This window comes from Oenanthe melanoleuca, chromosome 4A (assembly GCF_029582105.1).
Source record: "Oenanthe melanoleuca isolate GR-GAL-2019-014 chromosome 4A, OMel1.0, whole genome shotgun sequence".
NCBI lineage: Eukaryota > Metazoa > Chordata > Aves > Passeriformes > Muscicapidae > Oenanthe > Oenanthe melanoleuca.
The window spans coordinates 6,959,473-6,986,986 of NC_079338.1; the positions used below are offsets into that span (position 1 = coordinate 6,959,473).

General features: G+C 44.8%; 1 protein-coding gene across 6 annotated transcripts in view; it reads left to right on the forward strand.

Moving 5' to 3' along the window:
• The window catches only part of MAMLD1 (mastermind like domain containing 1), a 129,488-nt gene extending 109,999 nt beyond the window's left edge, over positions 1-19,489 (forward strand). For all 6 annotated transcript variants that reach the window (XM_056491828.1, XM_056491829.1, XM_056491830.1 and 3 more), the window contains 3 exons: positions 15,502-15,648; positions 16,916-16,988; positions 17,279-19,489. In XM_056491828.1, the coding sequence (XP_056347803.1) occupies positions 15,502-15,648; positions 16,916-16,988; positions 17,279-18,294 (1,236 nt within the window). In that variant the 3' untranslated portion in view covers positions 18,295-19,489. The remainder of the gene's footprint in view (positions 1-15,501; positions 15,649-16,915; positions 16,989-17,278) is intronic.
• Positions 19,490-27,514: the final 8,025 nt, after the last annotated feature.

Here is a 27,514-nt window from a genome sequence, read left to right on the forward strand (position 1 = left end):
TCACCAGCAGGGCCTGATATCCTGTCTGAGCAGACAAACCTGGAGAACCTTCAAACGAGCCCCCTGTGTTGTGGCACTCCCTGCAGCAGGATTTACAAGACATTTGGGGTTTGCTCTCCAGAGCTGCCACTCCCTTTACAGAGCTCTGCCAGCATCCTGCCAGGTAGTGTGACTGTCAGCTGAGGCTGGTTTGGTGATGGTAAAAAAGCCTATACTGAAACGGTCTTGCTATGACTATTCAAAGCAAGGCAAAGCTCTTTTGAACCTTGGAGAACTCTGCGAGTTCTCCAGCCCTCAAAAACTGCTCAGGCCAGACCTGCAATTTGCATGTATCTATAATCCCAAACTGTCTGAAGCTCAGGTTTGTTCAGGAAACAAAGTTTGTTTTCTTAATTGCTCTCACTCCCAGATATAAAAATTTAAAAGGTGTTTCCGTGCTGGAGCAATGAGGCTGTGGGCAGCACTGTGCTCACCTGCTCTACAGAGAGGGGCTCTGCTCACCTCCTACTCAGCCAGCCTTCTCAGTTCTGTTCGCTTCCAGCAGCAATGTCAACCTAACCCAATTTTTCAGCTGGAACTGAGTGCTGCAGGCAAGCTTCGGAGATGTCTCTTTAATTCCTAAACTTGTAGAATTTTGTGAATATTTTCCCTCCAGTTCTACTGACTCATGCAGCCCAGGGAGTGGAGACAGTGAGAGAACATGAAGACTGTAAACCCAAGCCTAATTTACTTATCTGGTAAAGCCAGTTGTCAGTAAGCCTTTCACCTCTCTGTCCACATAGGCAGTGCCTCCTGTGAGTCTGTTTGGCCTCCCAGGTATAAATATGGCATCAGTAGTACTTGACTGTTCTAGGCCAATGCAGCTTCTGTGCTGCGGTGCCCTGTCTGGGTGACAGCATTCCAATGGGAAATGCTGCTGAGCACACAGCCCAGTGCAGGGCATGTAGCTCTATGTTGTTGGAGGCACAGGCTGTGTGGCACACTAATCTCTTTATTCTGGACCTGTTTGCTGCTTATTTTTTATTATATCCTTAAAAGCCTAAACCAGAACAGAACTGTAATGGGGATCATTGCTCAGTTCCACTGGGGAGACTGAGGGTATCATTCATGGAAAGGGAGTGTAGCTATGAGATGCTTCGGTGCTCAGAGAGATTCATGTCTGTAAGAAATGGTTTTAGAAATAAGTTACAATAGCATGGCAGTGACTTTTTTTCCCTGTAATCTGTTTAACATGCAGCTATGATAGCTCTGCCAGTTAGATTTGAATTGAAGCTGGCTCCACAAGGTACAAAGACTCTTGAGCCACATTGCTGAGACCAGAAATCCATTGTGGCTCCTGATTAGTGCTGGTGAAATTGGAAACCTTTCTTTGGGCAGATAATGATTTCACAAATGAAAATATAACCTGCTAATCTTTAATTTTAACAGGATGGTTAAGCAACTCCAGGCCAAATCCAGGATGTGTCTTACCTGTGCACCCCTTGGTCAGAAAGGCTTTGGTGATAAGGAAGGATGGGTTTGGACCCCTGCAGTACCCTCTCCTTAGAGCTCCCCTGATTAAAGCCAGGCCTGTGGCCAGAGGCAGCAGAGGGCTGATAGGGGTGAGACTAAGTAAAGAAATTTGGGTTCACATGTTGGGACCACCCCTCTGAACTTCTTGGCTGAAGTACCTTAAGATTGGGCCTCTGTTTAATGTTCCTCCCCATGACAGTCACCACTGCCAAAAGACAGGTGGTCTGGCTGGGGCTATCCATGCTTTTGCAGTCCCATAATAATCCCTTTAATTATGGGTAACAATAGGTTCTGTTTTTTCCTATGTTAATAACAAGTTCCGGGGTATAAATAATTCTGCAATTAAAACACCCAACGATTTACTATTTGACACCTATGCAGTCTGCTGGAGTTTTGGCTGTGCAAGGAATTTTTTCTCCTGCCCTGAATATTTTATAATTGGTCTACAAAGAGGACATTGATGCTCGAGGTATTAAGAAATTACAACCAAGGTACATTCTGGCACCAGAGAGCAGAGAACAAATAGCTAGGGCTGTGCTGCAGCTGGAGGGAGTGTTCCTTTCAGACCTGCAGCCCTGGTTTGTTTGACTAGTTCTATATATTGACCTTTGTTTTTTAAGAAAAACACAAACAAACAGTATTGTTTTCTTATAGGACCCATTAACTCCTTCAGAGGCTTTGTGGTGCCTGTTGATGAGAGCAGCACACGTGTGGCTAAGTACTGCAGCCTGGAGCACCTCTGCTGTTCTGCTTTCGTTGGGTGTTTGCAGAGAGAACCTGCATGGCCCCTCCTTTGTGCTTTTGGAAGAGGCAGTCTGTATGTAAATACATGGAAATAGGCATAGTCACATTTGCCAAGGAGATAGGTGTGATGGGCAGAAGGAAATTCACATATACTTTCCGTGGGGAGGCACGGAGTCCCAAGTATCATTTCCGAGACAGCCTGAGATGTGTTTGATGTGGAGTCAGCAAATGGAGTTGCTTAAACATACTGCTGTGCCTAAAAATATAAAAATAAAAGCAGTGCTATTTTAAGACTTGAGAAACAGTGATTATAAATAGCCCAACTTGTGTTTTACTTCTGTCTGGGTGTGTCAGTCCTTAAACATTAGCACAACTGTCACTTCCCTTTGAAGTGGCTTGTCACTAATGACTGCAGCTGCGGAGCCTCCTCTGCATCCCCGTGTTCTCCCGATAAGCACAGGGCACTGATAAGGTGCTTCCAGGCTGAGTCCATCACACCAGCCTGCGGAGCTGGGATTCAGTGGAGGGAAGCAGTGCTGGCCAAGTGGTTCTGTTGAGAACAAGCTGTGGAGCTGGAACTGCTGTACCCCAGAAAAAAGCAAAACAGTTGTGTGGTTAAGCACTGGTTTGGGCCTTGTGAGCTGTGGGTTTACTGCTCTCAGTTGTCAGTCGTCCTCAGTGACTGGTTAGGATACATCTTTCTGCTCCATCATTTAGACTTCTCTTGTGGCCAGTGGAGAAAAAGATGTTGAGAGAGTAATTTCAGCTCACCGTAATGTGCACCTCGGAGATGTGGTGGACAGGTTGCAGTGAGGGAAGCCTGGAGAACAACATCAAGGCTTGGCCCTTGCCTGCTGAAAGTGCCTTTATTCCCAGTCTATGGAGGGAACAGCAGCTCTGGTGATCCAATATATAAAAGTAAATTAAGTTGAAAGTCACACAGGTACCTTAAATAGCTGACTTTGACTTTCCAACTTTCAAAAATTGCTTTTGTTTCTGTCTGTTATTCCAGTGTGGGGGCTGGAAAGAAGCACCTTTGATGGTGTGTTCCACTGCCTCCACACTGCAGGTGAGAGGCGGGGGACAGGCTCTTCCTTGGAGGCTGTTTCCAAGAGGAATTCTGGCTGACTCTTGCACCAAGTAATTATATGTTTATTTACAATACATGGAGCCAGGAGCCATCTCTGGGTGATAGGGATCTGGAGATCAGTAAACAAAAAAAGGCAAGGTTGGAACTCAAACTGTGAGAAGAGTTGTTTGGGTCTAAAGAAAACAATTATAAACGAAATAATGGTGATGCTCAAAAAGGTCTGGAGTGGTGTATGTCAGGACAAGGTGCAAATGTATCTGCCAAGCCCCTGCACTGGTAGGATGCTAAGGTCTTAATTATTCTCACAGGGAGCTTTGAGCAGCTTGTACGCAGAAGGTGAAGCAAAGGGAGCTTGTTGGCCATTTCTTATTTTCATAAGAAATAGAAATAGGCCAGGGATCTCTCGTGGTGTAGCTGAGTCTTCACCAGACAGGGGGAGCTTATTTCATGTTCTTGCACTGGAGGAAAGCTGGCAAATAGGCATTAGTAAAAGAAGCAAAACACCCTGATATCTGAAGGTTTCCAAGAGCTCATGCTGAATTCTTACTCTGTAGCCTGCTTGTAAAACATATGCCTGTGTCCTGACAGGATTCTCCACTAGCACAGGCACCAAGCCATTGGTGATAGAGAAGATGGTTTCTATCAAAAAATGAACAGGAACAGCAGCAGTGACAAATAAAGATCGTACAGGTTCAGACCTGATAAGCTGACAGTTCAATTTCCAAAGCTGGATGTCTTCAACTAACCACCTAGAAACAGTATTTTAGTAATCTGCTAACCTGTGTTCTCCACAGTACTGACAATCAGGGAGCTTCTGGGGGTCCTGAACACGGTTCTGAAAAGTTACAGTTAAGTGCTAGGCCAAAGAAGAAAGCCTTTTTCTGAAAGTGAAGTTGTTAGTTCAGTCTGAGAGCAGAGACATCTCCCATGGCTCTCTGTGGTCAGAGCTGCTCCTAGAGGGCAGTGGAAGGACTGATTTAATGCTCAATGTCTCCTTGCTTTTATGCTGAACTCTAAATCATGCCTGAGTTTGGCAGCAGCTTAGCAGTGAGTGCAGCACAGAGCCTGAGACCCCTCAGGTACCACAAGTACCCAGATCTCCTCTGCCCTGGCCTGGGAGATGTTTGTAGCTGACGTCTGTGGCTCTGTGAGGATGCACAACACACATAGACACAGACACAGACGGACACAGACACACACACATACACATCCAATTACGGTATGAAGAAGCTCAGCTTGCTTTTTATTCCCTCTCCCCACTTCCCCCTTCTTGTTTTCTATAATCATTGCAAAACAGGAACAAATGAGTATGTCACTTTAAACCATGGAACCACTTAGTCCATAAAGACAAATTTGGCGTCTTTGTCTGGCAGTGACAGGCCAGCGTCACTCCATAGTGATCCCACTGTTCTACTCAGCCCCACACCCCACTGCCCTCCCCACCCCCTCCAAGATTTGCTCTATGTTTGCCTGCCTCTGTTTTTGTGGTTGGTAACCAGCAGAAGAATGGAATGGATTTAATGATTTGTTGGCTGCAGTGCTGGCATGATTAAGTCAATAAAGCTGCAAGCTGAAAACAGTGTAGTTACAGTATATGACTTTAACCTTGTTAATGAATGTTTACGTCCTCCTGCCCAATGTATAGCTGTATATTGCATAAAGAAGACCTGACCAATCTTTAACCCATTAAATAATTCATAAAGTGAGAGCAGACATCAGCTACTTGCGGAGTGGATCAGTAACCATGGGATCAGCAATAACTTTGGCTCCCTGGACCATATCCAGCATGTTTAAACTCTGGTGATGTCACCAGGCAAGCTTCTAAGCTTGATCATTTGGATGGGAACAAAAGGAACTTAACTGTTGACATGCAGTGTCTCTGGTGTCTCTGCAGAAGAGACACGTGTGAGTGCTCTGCAACATCTCTGCCTCGCAGTGAGCTTGGCTGAGCTCCAGCCTCCGAGCCTCTTTTGTACACTTTCCTCTTTCCTTACAGCAAAAGTGTGGCTGACCAAATGTTCAAAGGCATGTGTTTCCTAGACTCCTATTATCTTATGTGAAAGAGACACCAAAATCTCTCAGAATTTCAGGGAAATGCTGGCTGACATGAGAAGATGGTATTTTGAGGCACTTGGAAGGTTTTCTCATAATGGATAAATTTTGAATGAAAAACATCTGCCATGTAAATGATGGAGAAGAACATATAATGGGGATGGAACAGGGCAAAGACAGGGATGTGGGAGAGGATGTGGAGTGAAACTGGACCATTCTCCCTGCAGTAGAAGTTGTCATAATAAAATATCAAGCAAGACTTGCAGGAAGATCCCAAGATTTTCACACATAACTACCTCAGCCTGTCTCTTCTTTTTGTAAAGACAAAATATAGGGCTTTCTTGTCCCAGCACTGAGTTCTCTTTACACAGCTTGCAGCTAGACACTGAGGGATTCTCCAGGTGTTGTGATGTCCAAAGCTGTTGTAAGCAGAGTTCCTTGAGGACTTAAGGGTCAAGTCACGGGATCATGGGGCGTGTGGCTGGGACATGCTGCACTCCACTGGGCTGTGCAGCCAGACCTGCACAGAGGTCCTGGGAGATGATTACAACTCTGTGTAGTTTATTGTTGTTCTTGTTGTTTATTGTTGAGATGCAACCAGCTATGGCAGACCTGGAGGAGAGGTGCAGAGAGGAGAACATTACTTGTATGTGGAGTGAAGCAGGAAAAGCCCTTCCACCTCTCACTGGTGAGCAGCAAGGAAATCAGCTCTACCAGGTCTGTGGGGTCATGACCCCAGGGCACAGGAGAGCTGCATTTCAGACATAAACTCTTACATTGCCTCAGGAAATTTTCCTCATTCCCCTTTTCTGGGAGGAAATTTAATTCCTTTTGGAGGGAAACTGAGACAGGGAGCAAGGAAGTTGTTTGCCCATAGTCGCATAAAGAATCTCTGTATGACAGAACTGGAAACTGGACCTAGTCATGTGAGCCCAAGTCCATAGGAATTGCTTTTGTCCTGTGACTCAGTAACGAAACAAACTCTTTGTTCAAGATCATCTCCTTTAGAGGCTTGGGAATTCACCTGTAGTGATCCCAGCTTCCACTTTTCTGACAGATTGCATGCTTACAGTCTTATGAGCTCATCCTCCACTGTGTATCCAAAGGGACACTTGCTTACGTGGCTAAACTCCTTAGAGTCTTGAATGCACAGCAGAGACCCAGAGGTGTTTGCAAACAGACCTCCAGTTTCTTCATGTTTTCATGGCTAGGACTGCCAAGGCTGTTAGAGACACCCAGGTAAAAGCTCTCATATGATTATTTGTGAGGCAGATGGCTGCGTACAGGAGAGCATATCTGAGAATCCACCACATCCGCTCAGTAATGAATTTTCCAGGTGCCAAAAGATAGGCACCTTGTGTTGGAGATTAGAGCCAGGACCTTCAGTCTGCTGTTGCCAGCATAGGCAGGCAAAGATTGGGGACAAGACTGACCCCCAGAGCTAATGCTGCTTATTTTCAGCCACTCAGTTGTTCCCTGTTTCTTTTTGGTTTTCTTTTTTCTTTTGAAGATTCTCAATTTAATTTACCCTGCTGTTCTGTTTTGTTTTGTTTTGTTTTGTTTTGCTTTGTTTTCTTGGTTTGGTTTTTGCTGTAATCTAGAACAGCAGTCAAAGAAGATGCTCCTGAATTTATGGCAAGTCATATCTGATCTGCATAGAAATTCCATGTTCAGTTTTCTTTGTTTTTAGCTTGGAACATTGTGCGACATGCCTGAAAATCTTTCTTTACTGGTCTGTTGATTTCGATTAATGAACCCACATACACCTACTGATGTTTCATTATCACTCACCTATCATATGGTGTTATAGCAGCTGGTAATTTTTGTGAATTGGCTGCATTTTTTTTCCTGCTTGATGGAAAACACAATTGCTTCAAGCATATGATAATCTTGAATGGGGGGATCCCAACTTCTGACCCATAGCTAATATCCTGCAAGTCACATGAAGCTACCAGGGATTCTTGAGCTGGAGCTCGAAATGCCTGTTTTACCAGCAAATAAACACCATTAATTCTCTAATATGGCATGCAGTAGTTAAATGACAAGATTCTCATTAATATGTGTGTATATCCACCTTTCAGTGTGTATGAGAATGAAGTGGTAAAATTATTTAAAATCAGTAGGGAGTATTTACAGGAAGAGATAAAGAACTGTCGGTTGAGGAAAGCAGCATTTTATGTTCTTGTGATGATGACCTTGCTCCAAGGACAAATCAGAGCTTTATGAAATGAAGCTGCAGATGGCTAGTCTCAACTCTGTAATAGTGAAATGACACAAGAAAAAATTGAGACATCGACAGTTTGTAAATACAATCTGAATGGAAGGGGAGAAAAGAGATTTTTTTAAGGGGAGACTGAGTTGAGTTAGTTACAACAGTTCAGCTTCAGGTGTTTTAATAATAATTTCCGTAATGGAATTGCTCCTTGTTCCCCATACTCAGGGTCACCTTAACACATTTTTCATTTTTCATGTGACAATATCTTGGTTTTAAAAATTTTATCATGAGGGCTAAAGTACATCCTTCTTTGTATCCATTATTTTAGCATATTATTGACCATTGCATTTTGTTTTGTAAGTTATGGTGGTGATTTTTGACACCTGATTGGGCAGAGGATCTGATGAAACCCTTTTTAGGTTTCATCTGTTTAAGTTTCATCTGTTAAGAGTAAGGGTGTGAGAAATTTAATACTGAAAAAGTGATGTGATACTTTGTGCCAGAGCATGCTTTGTTTGTGCACTTACATGAGAAATCAGGAGTGATGCTGGGTTTTGCATGTGTGAGATTTTCATGCAAAGGGCTTCTCAGAAGTTATGAAGCAGCCAACTACTATTGAAAGTGAAAAAGACTTGGGCATCTGCCTCTGCACATTGGTCATCTGCCTTTGCATGGCAAGGAAAAAGAAATTGATGGAAATGTTAACTTGGAGAAAGCAGGGGATTTTCAAAATCTCAGTGATCCAGACCACCTCATTGCAGTTCACAGAGCTTTTCAGAAATAGGCAGGTAGAAAACTGATTTATCCCATTAGCTCAAGATTTTCTGACTTTCACTTTGTTAGTGTGAAATCTTCAGTATTGCTTTTATCAGATTTCTTCTGCTCTGTCTAATACATAAATTTACCAGCCAGTCATTGCAGTTACCTGTAGCAGCTTCTGCTGGGCATTGAGCTAACTTGACTCCTTTGGAATCTCATCAACACCTCTGAGAACATGACTTGACATAACACAAGGATTGCTTGAGTCAAACCACTTTATAAGATACAAGACATTGTAGTTTGTCATCATAGCTAGCACAACCTTGTAGAGACAGGCAGAAGGAATACCAGCTGAAATTGGGGGAGATAAATACAGTTTTAGGTTATCTCATTAAATTTATAGGCAAGCTGCCCTCCATGGGAACAAGAGTGTGGTGTCAGGGGTTGGAGAAGCACAGCAGCTGTACAACCCAAATATAAATATCTGTTCTGTGCAGAGAATTCAATTTTGGATCATGACTATATGTTATACAGAGAGGTACAAAACACCCATCCCTGCATCTTTGGGTGTATATACAGAAAAACAGTAACAGAGTTTCTTTTAAAGAATAGTGGTGTTGGATGAGTCTGACCCCAGAGTGCTGTTCTCAGGTGGAAGAAAAGTGCGTGAACACTGCAGGCACCTAGGTCCCACTGCCATCAGGGGCCTGGCACAGAGTCTTCCTGAAAAGATGGTGGATCCTTCCATTCCATTCAGGATAGTGGATCAAAACTGTTCTCCAGGCTATCTTCACCCATGGCCTGGGAGTTTATCTAGGCCAAAGGATCTATTTGCAAGGAAGCTGCTGTGGATAAAATCTTGATCACGCCTCTTTACAAGCACTGCAGTCCCTGGGAAGTTATGCCTGTCTGTTACACACCAACTCTTCCATTCCTCAAGCTCTTGGCTGCTCCTAAAGCTGTTTCCCATGTTCCTTATAACTACACTGGTGCTGGTAACAGCATCACAGCTTGATTTCCACATGCCTGCTAAAGGATGCATTTTTATCTAAGAGAAAAATCACTATTGCATAAATTCAGTCTGGATTTTCTGTCTTTCTGTTGCTCTGGTTGCTGTTGCTCTTTAAGGACATGTTTTCATGAATTAAATCAGCTCTGAAAATATTGGTAAAGTCTGCACAAAAGCTTTATCTAATTCAATAAATTTTTTTAAGAGGGGAAGTGGAGTCAGTTTCCATCTTACTAGAATTGTGGGTGCATTTTAAAAGCGCTTTGGATGCTTTGATGGAATTTCGTTTTGTTTTGAGCAGCATGAAGTATAACAACTATAGGGAAATCAGTGTTTTATCTGCTTTTCTTGAAGGCAGGAAGAAGATCCTGATAAAATTGCTAGCCAGGTGTGGTGATGTTGTCACTGCTCCTAGCAAGGAAGGAGGATGACCTTTTAAGGAAACTGTACATGCTCATGCTGTATGAAAAGAAAAAAAAAACTTAGAAGATTTTTTTTTAACAAAACCATATACCCACAGATCACTCACAGTCTTCAAACCAAACCTTCTCCTGATTGACAGCCCCCAAGATAAGCTTAGGAACTTGAGTCTGGCAGTATTTCACATGCTTGTGAATCAAGTAAATGGGTTAAAGATGGGTAAAAAAAAAAACAAAAAACAAAACAGCAAACCAGATCCACCGAACTGCAGGTTGTTTTATCAATGTTCATACATTGTGCTAAAGCAAACGTGCAAACAAACAGAAAGCTTTAGAGCATTTCTGAACTGAAAGGCTGTTTTATCTTGAAGAGCATCTCTGAATTGTGAGCAGAATAGAGGCGAAAAAAAGACAGAAAACTTTCAAAGAGCAGATAGAGAGTTTTGTTAACAGAAGCACAGGTACGCCCAGATTTCCACATGAAGCAAATGACAATATCTCACAGACATAACACTTTTGAGTGTGCTGACATGATCCTTTTGACAAACCTGACCCTGGATTTTGTTTGCTTTATTTGTATGCATAGGTCACTATCTTAGTATCTAAGTGCATTAACAGCTGTGGAGGCCATAAGCCTTCTTTGTAAAGGTGGCATCAAGGATTCCTATGGGGATGCACAAAGTCACTACAAAGCAGAAGTTTACATGTAGCTTCTCTGTAATTTTAAGTAATGAAACTCTTAAAACCATCAAGTTGGGTGAGACAGCTTTAATGCTACTGGTGTTTTAATTGCTTGGTCTGTAGTATTTATAGTGTGATTGTGCCCAGGGGTCTCAGTCCTGGGCTTCAGAAATACATGCTGTCTAGGCTTGAAATCCTAACCAAAGAGATTCAGCACAGCCCGTGGATGGAAGAGAATGCATCAGGGGGCAGGTGGGAGTGCAGGGAAATGCAGGGGCATTAGTTTGAAAATAGTATTTGCATTTTCTCAGCAGAGTACAGAACTCCATGTATGTAACAGATGTTCTTAAAACACAGAACAAAACTTGGTTCCTGCCATGAGCACGAATAGCCCACGAGTCTCCAGCCCAGGAGCCAGGGCCTTAGAGCAGGTCAGGAGTGGCTCTGCTTAAGTCCTGTAGCCATGGTTTTCTGGTTGTTTCTTGTGTTTCTTATTTACTATGTGATATCATGGTAAATACTTCAAACTAAGTTACCTTTGGTTGCCAAAAAAATGCCAAAACTGGTGGAAAAAGCAGTTTGTACCACTCATGTACTTGGAACAAACCTCCACCCTGGGTGCCCCATTTCCTTTGGTCTTTTGTTTTTATGCTGTGGCTCATCTTAACAGCCCGTCTGGTTTAAGCTCTGAAATCACTGGATTCAGCTGGATGCCTCATTGGAAGCAGAGGGAATATTTCTCAAATCAGCAGTGTCTTTTGGAATGGAATAAACTTTTTAAATTCAGGTACTAGAAGTATTTTTAATTAGCCTATTTTCTGTTTCTGCATTACTGCTAATGTTTTCAGTGAGGAAGTGCAGCTCTTCCCCAACTCTGCAAATATCTACTGAAATTTGCAGTGCTGCTTGCCTCTTTCTCAGTAACCCTGCTGTGACCTGGTTATCTATTAGAACCACAAAGAATTCAGTCTCTAATTAGTCCATCTGTTAACTATTCAAATTCATGACTTAGTTTTATTGTCTGAGCCTTTAATATAATACTGAATGGTCTCACCTGGCAGCTTATTTGTTATAAAGCAAATGTGCCTTTCTGAGAGCCATTTTGGTGCAGATAACTGTCTTTTCAGCATTGGACAAAAGAGACTGTCTAGTAGCCTGCAGTCCCCTTCTTGCCCTCACTGAAATAAATTGTACATCTCCAATAGCTCTGGGCTTAAGTCAATACAGTTTAACATGTACAATTTCTTTGTTTTATTCTTTAGAGTTATACCATAAGAGCAGATGGGAAAGTTTAATAATGATAAATGAGTTTAGTGTTTTCATGTAGTCCTAAAAAAACAATGAATGCTTTTTATTAAAGATTTGAGGGTTTTTTGCATACTTGCCAAAGAGTGACTACAGCTCTCATTCAGATCCTTGGAAAGTCTCGCCTTTATATTCTTTTTGGACTATCTGTTAACGAGAATTCAGAGGAATTAAGGGGCCATAAATTTACTCATTCTTGCTTAAGTGAAGACCACAAAGTGATTACTGGATATACCACTAACTATTGAGGACTGAAGTTTATCAACCATGTTCACACAGAATGATTCATCTCCACACTTACTTGCTGCAGCTGTGCATTTTCTACATAGTCAGATGATGGGGCTCAAGCTCGTAAGTGGATTTTTGGAAGGATGTTGATTCATAGATGTACATAGAAGGGCTCAGTGGTGCTGTTTGCACCCTTTCCATTCAGCAGTTGCCTGAATGGTTGTTGGACCAGACCCACACTCGCTAAAGCTGTGTGCAGTGACCTGCAGATTTGCCCATCGTGCACCAGTCGGGCAGCTGCGGGGCGCTGGTTTCACTGGCCTTGTGAAATGGCCTTCACAGCTGCAGTCAGTGGCTGAACAGTGACAGAAGCATTACACATTCCTGCAAGCCTGGAGACTGACTCTTTTCTCCTTGCTCTTGGAACTAGTGCATGAGATACTAAGTCAGCATTGTGTCTTTTTCCTCAAGGCCTTTCTGAGCAGAAATTGCCCCATTGGGAAGGCCAGGGAGTGCTGCAGGAGCTCTGGACCTGCTGTGACACTTTGGCTGGCAACAGGAATACGTGTTCTCAAACACATTCTCCAGTTCCAGGTCTATATGGTGTGCCAAGGGATTCTGCTCATTTTAATATGTGTTTTGGGATGGGAAATGGAGAAAAACCCTGATACCTACATGCAAATGCTTTTTTTTTTTTTTCTTAAGGCAAAGAGTCAGAACCTCCCATAGCTCTCTCCACCCTCCAGTGTTAACTGTACAGCTCAACCACACCTTGGGTGGGAACACCCACTTCCAATATTCCCAGCTTTGGCACCAGAATCCTCCTCTGTTTCCTGTCTTCTTGGATTTATAATGGGATAAATCCAAACTGCAGACGATTATGGCTGCTTTGACTTGGTTTTAGTAGGGGAAGGAAAGTGATTTTTCTTGGGAAGTGGTGAAAAGGAAAAATGTTTAAAATTCATTAACCTTTGGTACAGATTGCAATGTCTTTTAGACTACACCATAGCTATTCTTAGTCATGACATGCTAGTGGTTATTTTTTATTGTACAGGAATACAGTAGTTCCCACTAGTGGTGAAAAGAGAGAACTTTTTCCTTTTCCTTTCTGTTTTTCTTTTTTGTCTTAACCTATAGATGTGAACTTGCAGAAGTCAGGATTTCAAATTCACTCTTTGGCTTCTCATCTATACTATTTTGTCCTTATTTCCCCAAAAGCAAACTCCATATCTCTACATTGTTCTTTTTTACTGGCTAATTAAGTGTTATACAACTTTGCTCCGAAAAACTCAGCAACCCATTCAGTGCATTTGCAAATGAACTTTGCTGATTGTCATTATTGCTATAGGGTGCCTGCAGAAAATCCCATATAATTAAGCAGTTGTACTACCACAGCACAAGAGCCACAATTAGTAATGTGATTTACACTTCTTTACCATTAATAATATGGAAAAGTCAACATTATTTTCTTGATGGTGTTTAGGAGAAATTAGAATGATGTGGACATGATTAGGAAAAGAGACATTAATGTTATGACTTGTTAATGCAATAGCCCCGAGCAAGACATCAGAATGATTGTCCTTGCACTAAAACTCCTTTGCTTCAGTAAGCACAGACCCTCTGTGCACCACAAGACAAGTTTGGAGGAAATTGGATAGATGGCAGGGATTTTGGTGGTATGAACATTTCAGCGTCTTTCATGTGCAGAGTACACAAACTGAATCTCTCCACTTTCAAATATTTCCCCAGAGGCAATCTGCATTATTCAAAGCTTAACTGTGGCTACAGAATCCTGTCTGACATGAAAGCAGACTGCCAGCTTAAAATGAACTTTCATATTTACATCTGTAGTAAATAATATTTACTTTTTCTCACCTCGTCTTTATCTGTGGGAGAGAGGGAGTAAAATGGGTAGGAAGGAAAGAGGAGGAGGAGAGATGTCCAGCAGAATTGTAAGCAAAGCACCAGTAATAAAATCTAGTCTTATGAATGGGAATCATAATAAGAGCAGTGATGAGCTGCAGGTTTGTGTCTTTTAGTAAATTATCTCACAGGCATTTACATTTCATTAATTTTGCTTTTGCATAATAGACCAAAGTGCTACAACAAAAGGAGGCACCATAAAAATGAGTAATTTCAGTGACCTTCTTGGTAATCCCTCGTAGAAAGAATGTCTTGGAAGGAGCTGGATGATTCCTCATGGTGAAGCCTCTGTGGAAAAGTGCCCCAGGCTCAAGGAGCTTTCCTGGTGACAAATGCCTTTCAAGGCCTCCTTCTGGCCACTCTGAAATATGGCTCGTATCCTGTTTTCTCCATCTGAGCATGCTTCTAATTGTCAGATGTCAGAAGGCAACAACCATTTTCTTCTTGCTTATCTCCTGATAACATTGATTCTAAAACAAAGGATGTGGGCTTCCATTCTGAAAACAAAGGAAGCATGGCCCAACTAAGGATGCTGGATATAACATATATACTTCTCCCTGAAAGTAATAACAAAACATCATAAATAATGTAGAAGCTGGATGTGAAAACAGAGAACAGGGAATATGCTGGTGCTGCTGTTCCTGGGTACAGCACTCACAGGATCTTGTCCTTAACGAGGCCTTGACTTCTTCCCTCATTTTTCTTGTGTATTTCCCTGAATACCTACCAGCTCCTAAGATGCTTAGAATTCAGTATTTTTTAAATTCTTTTTCCATTTTGGGTTGTGTCTTCATCCTGTTCTTGTGAATTATTTTTTTTCTCCTCCCCACTGTACTCCTTTGGAGGCAAGAGCTCAGCTGTCAAAGTCAATATGGTTCTTTCACTGAGGACTTAGAAAGAGGCTGGTTTGTGCCAGGCAGGAGCAGGGCTCTCTGCATTTATTACTGATTTGTGTCCATACATGACCTGGCCCTGCACTTTTGTATGTTCTTCTCTCATTTCACAGTCACCTCTTCTTGTTCATCCATCTTGAAACCAACAAGAACTACTTCAATCCCAGGCCCACATCTTCCTTATCTCTCTGGGTCCCGAGTCTGATGGCACCTTTTCCATTCCTATATCTTCCATTTGCTCTTTTCCTGTAGGCTTTTTCCTTTACATTCACGTGCCAAATCCCACCCTGATGCAGCTTTACTTCCATCTTTCAGTGTAACAGTTGGAGAAGTTGTGAAAAATGTCATGGTTTACTCACACCCCTTCTGCTAGCCAGGCAGCCCTGTGACTGCAGGAGTGGTAGTGAATAGGTCCCCATGGCCTTGGGCAACTCACAAGGAATTTTGGATTAACCTTTAGCTTCTCTCATTTCTTGTGCTGATCCTTAAAAATCAGAGCACCCCCACCTCTCACTGTCCTCACTGTAACACGCAGGGCCATGTGAGTCCATGAGGTGTTTTGGCCTTGGGACAGCTGAAGACTGAAGACAGGGCATCAGCAGAGAGGATAAGGGCTTCTGTTGTTACTTCCCTAATGAGATTAATTTTCTTTTTTTCATCTTTCTTGGCAGGATCAAAATCCTGGAATTGTTGCCAGATTGCAGGAGCCAGGCTCCATCCCAAGTGGCGGCTCTGTGCCGGCACCAGCCACGGTCAATGGGTACACGATGAGGAACCACTTACTGAAGCAGCAGATAATGAAACGGCAGCTGATGCAGGTACGATGCCAAATGCCTCTGTGGGTTGTTGTGCTGTCTACCTCCCTGGGAAGGACAGGACTAACTGGAATGAGGAAATCATCAGTCAGCAAATGCTAAGAGTGACCTTGGAATTGCTAGGCTGAGTCAGACTAAGGCTGTGGTGAGTCTAGGATGAGGCCAAGAGAGGCCAAGGCCAAGTTCTGCTCTGCCAGAGTTGAGTGTAGATTTGCCTCCTCATATGCAAGGGAAGTATTTGGTCATCTCCATATCCCTGACATCATTTTTGGTCAGCCACAGAGTTGGGAGGGAAGATGCAGAGAAGGGAGGCTTGGAAAGTGAATCAGCCCCATGCAGTTCTCCATGCTTGCCTTTCTCTCTGGTTCCCTTGGGATTTAGCAGAGTAGATGTTAGGCTCCAGTTTGTCTGGGACTTGACTGGTCTCTCTAGCAACAGAAGTCCCTGTAGGAGGTTTGCAACAGGCTGTGTGAGGAAGCTGGGATGAGGAAATCCCACTGATGAATTGGATAAAGCAGCTCTAACCATGTGCCTTTGACTTTCTGAATGTACTGCTGGATGTGGGTCAAGGAGGCTCATTTTGATGGATGGGAAATGAGATGAGAAGTAGCTCAGTAAAACCCTCAGTGAAGTCCTGTGCTGCTTCTTGATCGAACTCCCTTTCAAATACAACTCTGCCTCCCTGCCATCACTTGGCTTCAACTTTTTCTGGGCTGCTCTAACACAGGAGGAGCTCCACCATCCCCAGAGAGCTCCCCAGGTCACAGCTGCTGCCCACAGCAGGGATGTGAGTGCAGTGGTGGGTTCTAGGGGCTAAATGGTGGGAGATTTGAATCAGGTCACCTGGAGTAGCCCAGCAATGCCTTGCTCAGGGGGCCCTGCTGTGGATCTCTGGCTCCTGTGTTCTGGTCAGAAGTGGCAACCAGCACACAAGGGGATGGTGCACATGGGCAGAGCCTCCAGCAGCAGCACACTTCACTCATAAGCTGGTGAATGCAGGAGTCTCCATGTTTGTCCAGCTCCACTTTGGCTGCCTGCACAGCATCTGCCAAAGTTTGCAGTTCCCAGGGCTAGGCTGGCATCAGGACACCTTTGCAACAAGGGAATGTGAGAAATTAAGATTCAGTCTGAAATGAACTGTCTAGGCTGAGCCAAAAGGTAAAGGGTGTTTGGGAGAGGTTGTTTATGACAGTGGCTGCACTTCAAGTGTCTGCTGCTCTTTTGCTTGTCAAGAGATTGCAACTTCACTATTACTCCCCTTGTTTTCCAGGAAAAGCAGAGACAAAACATGCTGGGAGTAACATCTGAACAGAGGAGCTTGTTTGCGGCTCAGCAGTTTCAAGGTAAGGAAGGAAATGGCCTGAAAATGGTCTGAAAATCCTTGAGGTACCAGGGCCTGGTGTCTGGTTATATAGAGGCACTTAATGATTCTCTGCCCTGAATTAAAAGCATTTTGCATTTTATCACATACCATGAGATTCCCCTTTCCTTACGTCTCCAGTATAACTCTATTACAGAGAATACAAAGGAGAAGCCCCCATGACATGAAAGAAAGAGCAGCAGTTTTTAAAGGTTTTGACATGTTTCAAGGGTGAATCTGTGGTTACTAGCTAACATATCTCTTTGTCCACAGCTGTGCAGCAGCCCATTGCTGCTGACTGCAACCAGATGATCCCAGCTCCTCCGCCCAACCATCGCATGCTGCCGTCAAACCCAGCCATGCTCCAGAGCACTTTGGGCTCTGGCATGGCCTCAGCCACTGCCAGCCAGAGCAGCGGGACAATGGTGATGATTCCACACAACCCTGGCAAGCAGCAGGGGATTTTTCCCCCTAATTCTGACTTTAACATCCCACTACGGCCGAGCCAGAACTCACTAGGCATGAACTCGGGGTGCCAAACTGTTCACAGCCACTCCACTGTGAGGCCGGGAATGCCAATGGGAGTCTTCAGTTCTGGCTCCTTAGCAAATCACTCCACGACACAGCAACACATGAGGCAGCCGAGTGTGCCAAGAATCCCCAATGTCTACCCCAATTCATCTGCCCAGATGTGGACACCGACTACTGTGCCAAGAATGCCAAATCAAAGCCAAATGGATACCAGCATGCAGCAGTTTTCTGGGAACACGGTGTTCTCCAAACAGAGCGTGAGGCCAAGCACACCGGGTCAGGCATTCTCCCAGCAGGCAGTGGTGCCACCAAATCAGATCGCTCCTGGCATCCAGGTCAGGCAGATGCAGAAACTGAACATGGGACAGTCTGGCCAGGGCTTAAGCTTAATGAGTAATCAGAACTTGAGACACAATTTAACCAGGGGACCGTTGCCAGCTATGAATGTTATGAAATCAGTGCCCCAAGGCGTGTCCAGTTTTAACCACCTCAATCCTGCCCCAGGCCTCAGCCCACCAAGCTACCCTTCTACTGGTCAGCCTGACACCTTCAGCAGGATGATTGCCGCCGCTGATCTGCCCCAATATGACTTGGTGTCCCAGCACAGCAATTCCGTCATGCCTGCCAACTGCAGCGACACTGACTTCCTTGACTCCCTCATGAAGAACAGCAGCAGCAACGATGAAGAGTGGTTGAACAATCTGACAATGATAGATGACATTTTGGGACAGCACGCTCAAAGCTCTGGACACGTTTAGCTTGGAGAGAAGCAGCCTCATTGCAAATAACACACTATGGCTTTGAACAGAATGGACGACCCGTGAAAGCCACTGCCTTGTTCAATACAGAGGGAATAGACTCAGGCAATTCTTTGCCTGCATCAAAGTTTAATATTGGCAGTTTTTCAGATGATTGTATATATTTGAATATTTTGTAAATTATGTTTTCCTAAACCTTAAATGTAGAAGTATTTATACTTCCTTGCGGGACTCTTTGTAAATAAATCCATAGCATAACTTTTGGTTTTATTATAGGGATTTCATTATACCTTGTTATAAATATGCAAATAATATTGTTAGTTTCAGTAATACTGTGTATTACAGCATAAAATACTTATGTTTTTGACATAACTTAACACATGATCTAGAGGTGTCATTCCAACCAGACTAAGCAGAAATCAAATGTGGCATCTATTCTCCCATATCAAGAGGAAAGATTGAAAAGTTGCATTAAAAAAACAATTAAATCCCTAAAAGGGGCTGCTGATTCCCTTGTCGCTTAGTCTTGCAGACCAAACCTGGTACATCAGTCCCATCCAGGCATTCAGTGCATTGAGGGATCTGGTTTCAGAGATCCATTTGCCAGATCCAGGGCATGTTTTAAGCTTGATACACTCCAGTAGGTCACTGTGCCACTGACAACGTGCCAGCACTGTACTGCAGGGAGTGTGTGCTTGTGACCTTCCAGCTGCTGATGGGTGTGTGCCTGGGGTCGCAGGCTCAGCATGGTGTGGCCCATGATGGCCACACTGAACAGGAGGTGCTGGGCAGGTGCTGCCCAGCCTCCAGCCACTGAACCCTTCAGCAAAAAGGTAGCTCTGGTTTGTGCACCTCTACCATGTATATTTGTAGTGTACAGGTGGTTTATTCCTGGTTTTAAGGCTTTTCATAATTTCTGTTTTAATGTAAGACTTTTTTCAGGGGAAAAGTCTACAAACATTAATAGTTAATTTTTGATGTTTTCCTGTCAGCTACTACTGTCCTCTGTATATTTAAGAGTCTGTTTATGAAAGATTCGCTGTACTGTAAACTTCTTAAAATGTTCTTCATACTTTGTGTAATCATATTTTAATAGTCATGTCATACTTCACAATACATTTGTAATATAACGTCAGCTTCAAGCACAGAATGTTTTTTTCTTCATACCATAATAAACTGCCAGGGGAAAATTGCATATCTTTATGTGCTCATTTTTCAGCTACAGCGTTTTGTACCCACAGATATTTGAATTAATTTAATTTGTCCAAGATGCTAGAACATCAGTCTAATAATGTACAAATGCATGTGTGCTATTGGTAGGAGCAATGAGAGCCAGACAGAGAGTTTAAGCAGGCTTTAATTTTTTTTTAAGGTGGGATTGCTGAGGCCCACTGTCCTTTTCAAGTGTAATTATAGGTGAATGTGAAATAATGTCTGTTGGTTTTTTTTTTTTACATAGCACCATATTTATTTAAGTGACAGTTCTTGTGTGTAAATGCCAAGTGTGAGGCAGCGAGAAGGGGACCTTGCCCATTCTGTGACACCTGCAAGGACAGTGGTGGGTACAGAATGTCCTTCCTTTGACACAGAAATTGTCTTATGGGAGAACTGCTGCCTGTCCTGGGGGAGGCCAGGCTGAGAGGAGAGGTAGGAAAGAACAGGAAAACTTCAGCAATGTTAAATAAATGCACAAATAGAATCTGAAACTAAAATTGCCTCAGTTTAACTGAGCAAGACACCACCCTAGCTTCCTGGTGGAATTGTGCTGTTGCTGCCCTTTGTCCCAGGCACATTGTGGGCACTGAAAGCCTGAGGAAATCTCCTGGAAGGATTCCTTGATGGAGGGAGGGGTTTGGCAAGGACGTTCCTGGGTCCTTCTAGGAGCCTGTTCTCCAGAGCCAAACGGCGGAAGACTGTTCTTAAAGTCAAAAATGAGAGCGGACAGTCAGAGTTTAAAGCAGCCAGGCACATGCTCTGCTGCTGGTGTGCAGATGGGCAGGAGACCTCCCTAGGTACAACCACTCCAGGCTTGTCAGAGATGCTTGTGGCCTCCTGATGGCAAAGGCAGAATCCATGGGGCCAGAGGTTTTGAGAGGAATGACCCCTAACCAGCTTCATCTCAAGTTTGACATGTATTTGTATGTTGGAAGGGTGAGGAAGAAAAAAACCAGTTTTTCCAGAGAAGGAAACCAAACAATTGCCCAAAGCATGCTGTAGAACTCAGCAAATATATGAGTAAGGCAGAAATGCTGGCTTGCTTCTGGACAGCAGAGAGGGGGAGAAATGTCCATGATTAAGTCTGTGGTGAGAACAAAGGTGAGTTGGTTTGGCTGCAAAAACTGGCACCATTTCAGCAGCTTTTCTGTCGTAAGCTGCATCCTGCCAGGGCACAGGGAGCTTCAGGGAGTGGGAAATCTGACACAGGTCTGGGGTCTAGAGGCACTCAAGCCCTCCAGGCTGGCCAGCAGCACAGCAGTCACTGATCCCAGAGAAGGCTACTGCCCACATGCTCCTCTTTGTGATATTAATAAAAACAGTAAAAATGTTCCTCTTTTCATTCTTAATTTTGTTTGTGTCAATACACACTTAATCTTTTCAGTTCTGCATGATCTGGGTTACAAACACTGTGAGGAGGATGTCTTCAAAAGCCAACTCTTTCCAACAGAATTTTTGGAAAACAGTTTATCTTGTACCTCTGTTATGCATGCACTTGTTTTCACTCTTGTTTTTCTGTCTACCTTTTGAGCTGGTGGAGCTTCTCACCCCTGTGTATCCCATTTCCTCACGCCTCAAGAGGGAATGATGATTCTTCCTTGCCACAGAGGTGTTGTTGGAAGAAGAACCTGACTTAGTATAATTATCTTGCTGGTTGTATTTGTAACTGCTCTTTAGTCAACATGTCTTTTGGGGAGTTGGCAAATAACCACAACGACCAATGCCCTGCTTGGGTTGCAGCCCAAGCACATGGCTGCTGCCTCACCCTGGCTCTGACAGCAGCTTGGGCTGGAGCACAGACACAGGGAAGTGCAGGGCAAAGGCATGATGACCATGGACAAACATTCCAGCAGCTGGAGTACCAGCACTGAAGTCCTAGTTGCTGTCAGGCTGTAACAGTTAATAATAATTAATTGTCTGGGTTTTTTTTAAAAAACCTACCTTTGTCTGTATTTTTCCTTGCCTTTTCTTCTCTGTCTTTAAAATGTGAAAATGTTCAAAGTGCCATTGTGCCTTCACTCTCACAGTTTGTCATTAAGGCAAATAGTGACAGCTAGTAAGGGCTAGTGAGTTGTAGGACTAAACATATCTGCACAGTTTTCCTGCTCTGTTTACTGGACCAGCAGATCCCCCTACACAACGTATATGGATTTACACCATGAACTAAATTCTGCCACCAAGCAGTGTAAACACACAATAGATCTGAAGGCAGTGGTATAGTGTAGGATTTGAACGAACATCAGTAAGAGCAGCATGTTGTGCTCTGTCAGTGCAAACTGAATTTGAATTTCTAAAATACTTACAAGGAATGAAGTGTCTGACAGTACTCACTGAAAGCTATCATTTATTTTCCATACAAGTTACATCACCAGACTGCCTTCATAATTATGGCCATGAAAAAACAGAGGCAAGGCAGTAAGCTTTTCCTCTTGGATCTAAAATAACATCAAATGCTTAAAAGGTCCAGAATTTCCTAAGACCTGAGCTCATTGAAAGCCTCTCTCACTGAAAGATTAGTAGCATAGTTAAGCCAGACTTACTACAGAAAAATTCTCTTTGAAAAATTAATCTAAAGCAGCCTATATATAACAAAGGATAAACAGAAAAACACACTCATTCCTATTAGACAGTAGGCAGGGAGCACCTAAAAATAGATGTCATGGGAGCCTGGATCAGATTATTTCCCTGGGAAGCATAGCCCTGACTTATGCAGAACCTAAGCCCTGCTGCTCAGTGGTTCTCCAGGATTGATTACATGTCTGTCTTGAGAAGCTTTCAACAAAGGAAGCTCCATTGATGTTGAAGTGTAAGGTCAAGCTCTCCTCTTGTGTACGATGTTGTAAATCAGGAGCTATTCCACTGCCTGCTGCAGGGTAACCCCTGATTTACATCTCTGGGAGCAGAAAAAGCATGTGGCAAAAAGCTGGCACTTGTCTCATGGTCCTGCCTGGGTGATCCTCATAGTGGGAGAGGCACCACAGATGTTGCAGGGTGGTCCCAAGGGAGGACTTGTTCCCTGCTGGTACTGCAGGGCAGCAAGGACATAGGAAGACATGAGGCCAGCAGCCTGCTGCACCAGTGACAGGCAAGTGGCACATGCCCCTGAGGGACACTTGGCCATGGCACATCTGCCCAGACAGTTATTCAGGCTGAGTTCAGGTTTTGGTGCTAAACTCCAAATTAATGCCTATTTCCTTCTATTCCCTGACAGAGATAGTGATGATATAGAGATGACAGAGACAGAGACAGAGATATACAGAGATAGAGATAGAGATAGAGATAGAGATAGAGATAGAGATAGAGATAGAGATAGAGATAGAGACAGAGATAGAGATATATAGATTGAGGTAAAGATAGATAGATAGATAGATAGATAGATAGATAGATAGATAGATAGATAGATAGATTAGATAGATTAGATAGATAGACAGCAAATTGAAAAACAAAAAAAGGTCTAGAAAAAGTGAGATGTTTTAAATACCAATAAAGGGCTCTCTTGGGCAAGCTAAAATAGAAGTACTGGCTGGCAGATGTGGGAGTTCCTGAGAACTTAACACTCTGGTTGGGCAAGAGGCCTCCTGTGTACAATCCTGCCTGCAGGGACAGACACCTTACTAAAGCACTTGGGCTGAAACCACTGGAGCTGTAGTTAATCACAGCCATGGCTCCTCCCTTCCCACTCACTGAATTGGTTTGTAGCACTGCACAGAACAAATACTCAGTTTTAAGCAGGTCTTCATCCATTTCCCATTACATGTCAGGTCTGAAGCTTTGCTTTCATCCCCACTCTGAGGCAGCCATTCGCCTGACAAGGCCTTGTGCTGTGTCAGGCTCTGTGTGTTGGTGCAGAGCCATGGGTGCTGGCGCTGGACTGAGTGTTGGTGGAGGGCTCTGTGCGTTGGTGCTGGGCTGTGTGCCCTGGTGCTGGGATGTGTGCGCTGCTGCTGGGCTACGTGTGTTGCTGCTGAGCTAAGTGTGGGTGCTGGGCTGTGTGTAAGCGCAAGGCTAAGGGTTTTGGGGCTGGGCTGAGTGTTGGTGCTGGGCTGAGTGTTTTGATGCTGGGCTGTGTATTGCTGGGCTGTGTCTGCTCGTGCTGGGCTGTGACTGTTGGTGCTGGGCTGTGTTGGTGCTGGGTTATGACTGTTGGTGCTGGGCTGTGTGCATTGGTGCTAGGCTGTGACTGTTGGTGCTGGGCTGTGTTGGTGCTGGGCTGTGTCTGCTGGTGCTGGGATGTGTGTGTATTGGTGCTGGGCTGTGACTGTTGGTGCTGGGCTGTGTGTGTTGTTGATGGGCTGTGTGTGTTGGTGCTGGGCTGTGACTGTTGGTGCTGGGCTGTGTGTGTTGGTGCTGGGCTGTGACTGTTGGTGCTGGGCTGTGACTGTTGGTGCTGGGCTGTGTTGGTGCTGGGCTGTGTCTGCTGATGCTGGGTTGTGTCTGTTGGTGCTGGGCTGAGTGTTGCTGAGGTGTGTGTTGTTGATGGGCTGTGACTGTTGGTGCTGGGCTGTGTGTGTTGGTGCTGGGCTGTGTGTGTTGGTGCTGTGCTGTGTGTGTTGGTGCTGGGCTGTGACTTGGTGCTGGGCTGTGTGTGTTGGTGCTGGGCTGTGTTGGTGCTGGGCTGTGTGTGTTGGTGCTGGGCTGTGACTGTTGGTGCTGGGCTGTGTGTGTTGGTGCTGGCTGTGACTGTTGGTGCTGGGCTGTGTTGGTGCTGGGCTGTGTCTGCTGATGCTGGGCTGTGTCTGTTGGTGCTGGGCTGAGTGTTGCTGGGGTGTGTGTTGTTGATGGGCTGTGTGCGTTGGTGCTAGGCTATGACTGTTGATGCTGGGCTGTGTGTGTTGGTGCTGGGCTGTGTCTGCTGGTGCTGGGCTGTGTGCGTTGGTGTTAGGCTGTGACTGTTGGTGCTGGGCTGTGTGTATTGGTGCTGGGCTGTGTGTGTTGGTGCTGGGCTGTGACTGTTGGTGCTGGGCTGTGACTGTTAGTGCCGGGCATTGTCTATTGATTCTGGGCTGTGTGCATTGGTGCTGGGTTGTGTGTGTTGGTGCTGGACTGTGTCTGTTAGTGCCACGCTGTTTGCGTTGGTGCTGGGCTGTCTGTTGGTGCTAGGCTGCGTCTGTTGGTGCTGGGCTGAGTGTTGCTGGGGTGTGTGTTGTTGCTGGGCTGTGTTGGTACTGGGCTGTGTTGGTGCTGGGCTGTGTGTATTGGTGCTGGGCAGTGACTGTTGGTGCTGGGCTGTGTCTGTTAGTGCTGGGCTGTGTCTGTTGGTGCTGGGCTGTGTCTGTTGGCGTTGGGCTGTTTCTGTTAGTGCTGGGCTGTGTCTGTTGGCATTGGCCTGTGTGCGTTGGTGCTGGGCTGTGTGTATTGGTGCTGGGCAGTGACTGTTGGTGCTGGGCTGTGTCTGTTAGTGCTGGGCTTTGTCTGTTAGTGCTGGGCTGTGTCCATTGACGTTGGGCTGTTTCTGTTAGTGCTGGACTGTGTCTGTTGGCATTGGCCTGTGTGCGTTGGTGCTGGGCTGTATGGATTGGTGCTGGGCTGTGACTGTTGGTACTGGGCTGTGTGTTTTGCTGCTGGGCTGTGTGTGTTGGTGCTGGGCTGTGTGTTTTGGTGCTGGGCTCTGTGCCCCTGTGTTGGATTTTTATTCCTTTTCGCAGGGTTGGCATGAGCAGCCCATGGTCTGGGTTGCATTATTGTGAAGTGCCATTTAAAAGAATCCACAGGCACAACAGTGATTTGTCCCCACAGCCCAAAGGGCCGGTGGCTGAACCCTGCTGCCAGTCTCAACGTGTGTCAAAGCCAAAAAGCACTGAGAAGCTCCTGGGGTTTGTGCATCAACTTGTTTTTGTCCTTATCAAGGTTTTTGATCCTGCAATTTAACGTCTTTAAACAAGTTGGCTGGAGAAGAAAAAAAGAAATGCCCTTTTAAGCTTAAAGTTGGATTTATATTTAAAATGGACATTTTAATTGTTCTTATCTTGTCTTAATCCCTTTTCAAGGAGTGAAAAGACAAGTGTGCTGACCCTACTGGGTTCCCTGTCCTGGAGTTGTGCTTTGTTTGATGGATGACTGGGACAGACAAAACCCTAGGGCAGTGGCAGGGGTGGTGAGACTGGCCTATTTTCACTCCTTGAGGGGAACCAGCCCAAAGCTATAAAGCTGTGAAATCTCTTTTTTGTTTTGCTGATATAGAGCTGGGCTTGGCTATCCAGCTGTAGAAACATGTTCTGTCAAGTTTATAGACTAGGTCTTGTCAAGCTGTTGGCTTTGTATAGAAGCCAGGGAAAGAGAATTACCTGGCAGCCCCTCTTCTCAGCTCATAAATTACTATTCACTCTCACCTATTAGCTGACTGCACTATTTGCCTAAGCAGTTCCCATTAGCCCCATTTGAGCCTTACAATCCTTAATAAATATATATGTTTTTCCCATGCTCTTTCAGGATAGTTGATGATGTCCATTAGCAGTGGGGGACCACGAAGCACAAAAGGGTCAGGACTTGAATCCCATAGACATTTAGGTGCCCAATGAGGCAGGCAGACACCAGTAGGAATTTTCAAGGGCAGTTAAGCACAACCAGCAGCCACATCTCATGGGCAGTGTGTTGTGTGTTACCACCAGTAGCTGTGTAGATCCACGAGGATCTAAGCTGGTTGTTTATGCATGGCTTGTTGTGAGCAAAAAGGGTCTGTGAGTCAGGCCCCTTGGTGTCTTAATTTTCCAACCTTAAGAGCCAGTTGGCTAATTCCAGCAGGGGTAGCATGCAGCCTGGCAGGTAGGCAGCAAAGGATGAGCCATGGATTCCACCTCTCCTCTGTGCAAGTTCTTTGCTTTACTCAGTGCCTTGTTCCCATTTCTGTGATGCGGCACACCAGGCCCTGCCCTAGGGCTTGGGCTCACACACAGAAAACTCGAGCAGGTCACTCTTCTTGGCCAATATTCCTGCCAATAAATTCTTCAGAAGTGACACCTGTGCATCTCAAAGACCTCAAACCTCCAGTTATTTACTCGGCTAAGGTTTTCGGGCAATAATCTGTGGTACACTGCTAATACTAATGAGCAACTACCCAGACAAGAGAGCAGCAGAAAGAAAACGTGTGCAGAGACAGCAGGAGAGAAGAGGCAAATTTGAGTTTTGATCCCCTCCAGAGGAAGCAGGAGGTTCCTGTTTGCAGTGGGGAGGATGGGCATGTGTTTGGATGGGAAGCCTGTGTGGCACAGCTCCTTCAGCATGGGCTGGAAGATGGCTGCTGCTGTGGGTGACAGGGAGCAGCATCCCCCCTCCAGTACTAAGCTGGCTGTGGCCAAAGTGGGACTGCTGGGCCTGTAACATCACCTGGGGCAAACCTGAAATGAAGGAAGGACAGAGGAAGGGAGGGAGGGAAATAGGGTGCATAAATGTGCTGGAGACATCATGTCTAGAGCTTCACTTGCAGCTTGAAGTGAATAGGGACACCCTTTCCCCAAATCCTGTGGCACAGTCACCTCCCCTGGAGTCTACATGCAGAGTGGAGCCTGCAGAAATGTAATAGTGGAGAACTGGGAGTGTGGGAAGGGAGTTTGCACAGCTGATTGCCTTTGCTGCTCTGTAGAGCCCTTTCCTTCCTTTGAGGAGGCTTTCTAGCCCACGGGTGAGCTTGTCACTCTAAATAAGAGGCTGCTAGTGTCTGTGCCTCAACTTACCTAGCCATAAAATTCAGATAGTCCCTCATCCACACATAGTTCGAGGGGTAGCTCTTTAACACTAAATCAAGTGTATTTTGAATTTGGTACAATTAACCAACAGTGCAAAATCATCTATTTGGGGGAGGGGTGATGAGTGGGAGTATGCTTAAACATGCAAGAATTGATTGCATCAGACTCATTCTCAAGGGGATCTGGCTGCAAGTGAGCTTGTGATATGGGTACAGCATTCAATAGAGAGGAGACAAACCAGGGGTAGCAAAAAAGGTCATTGCATCCTGGAATGGTTACCAGTGTACAAGCCAGAAAAGATGCCCCCAGTTCCAGCTGCTATG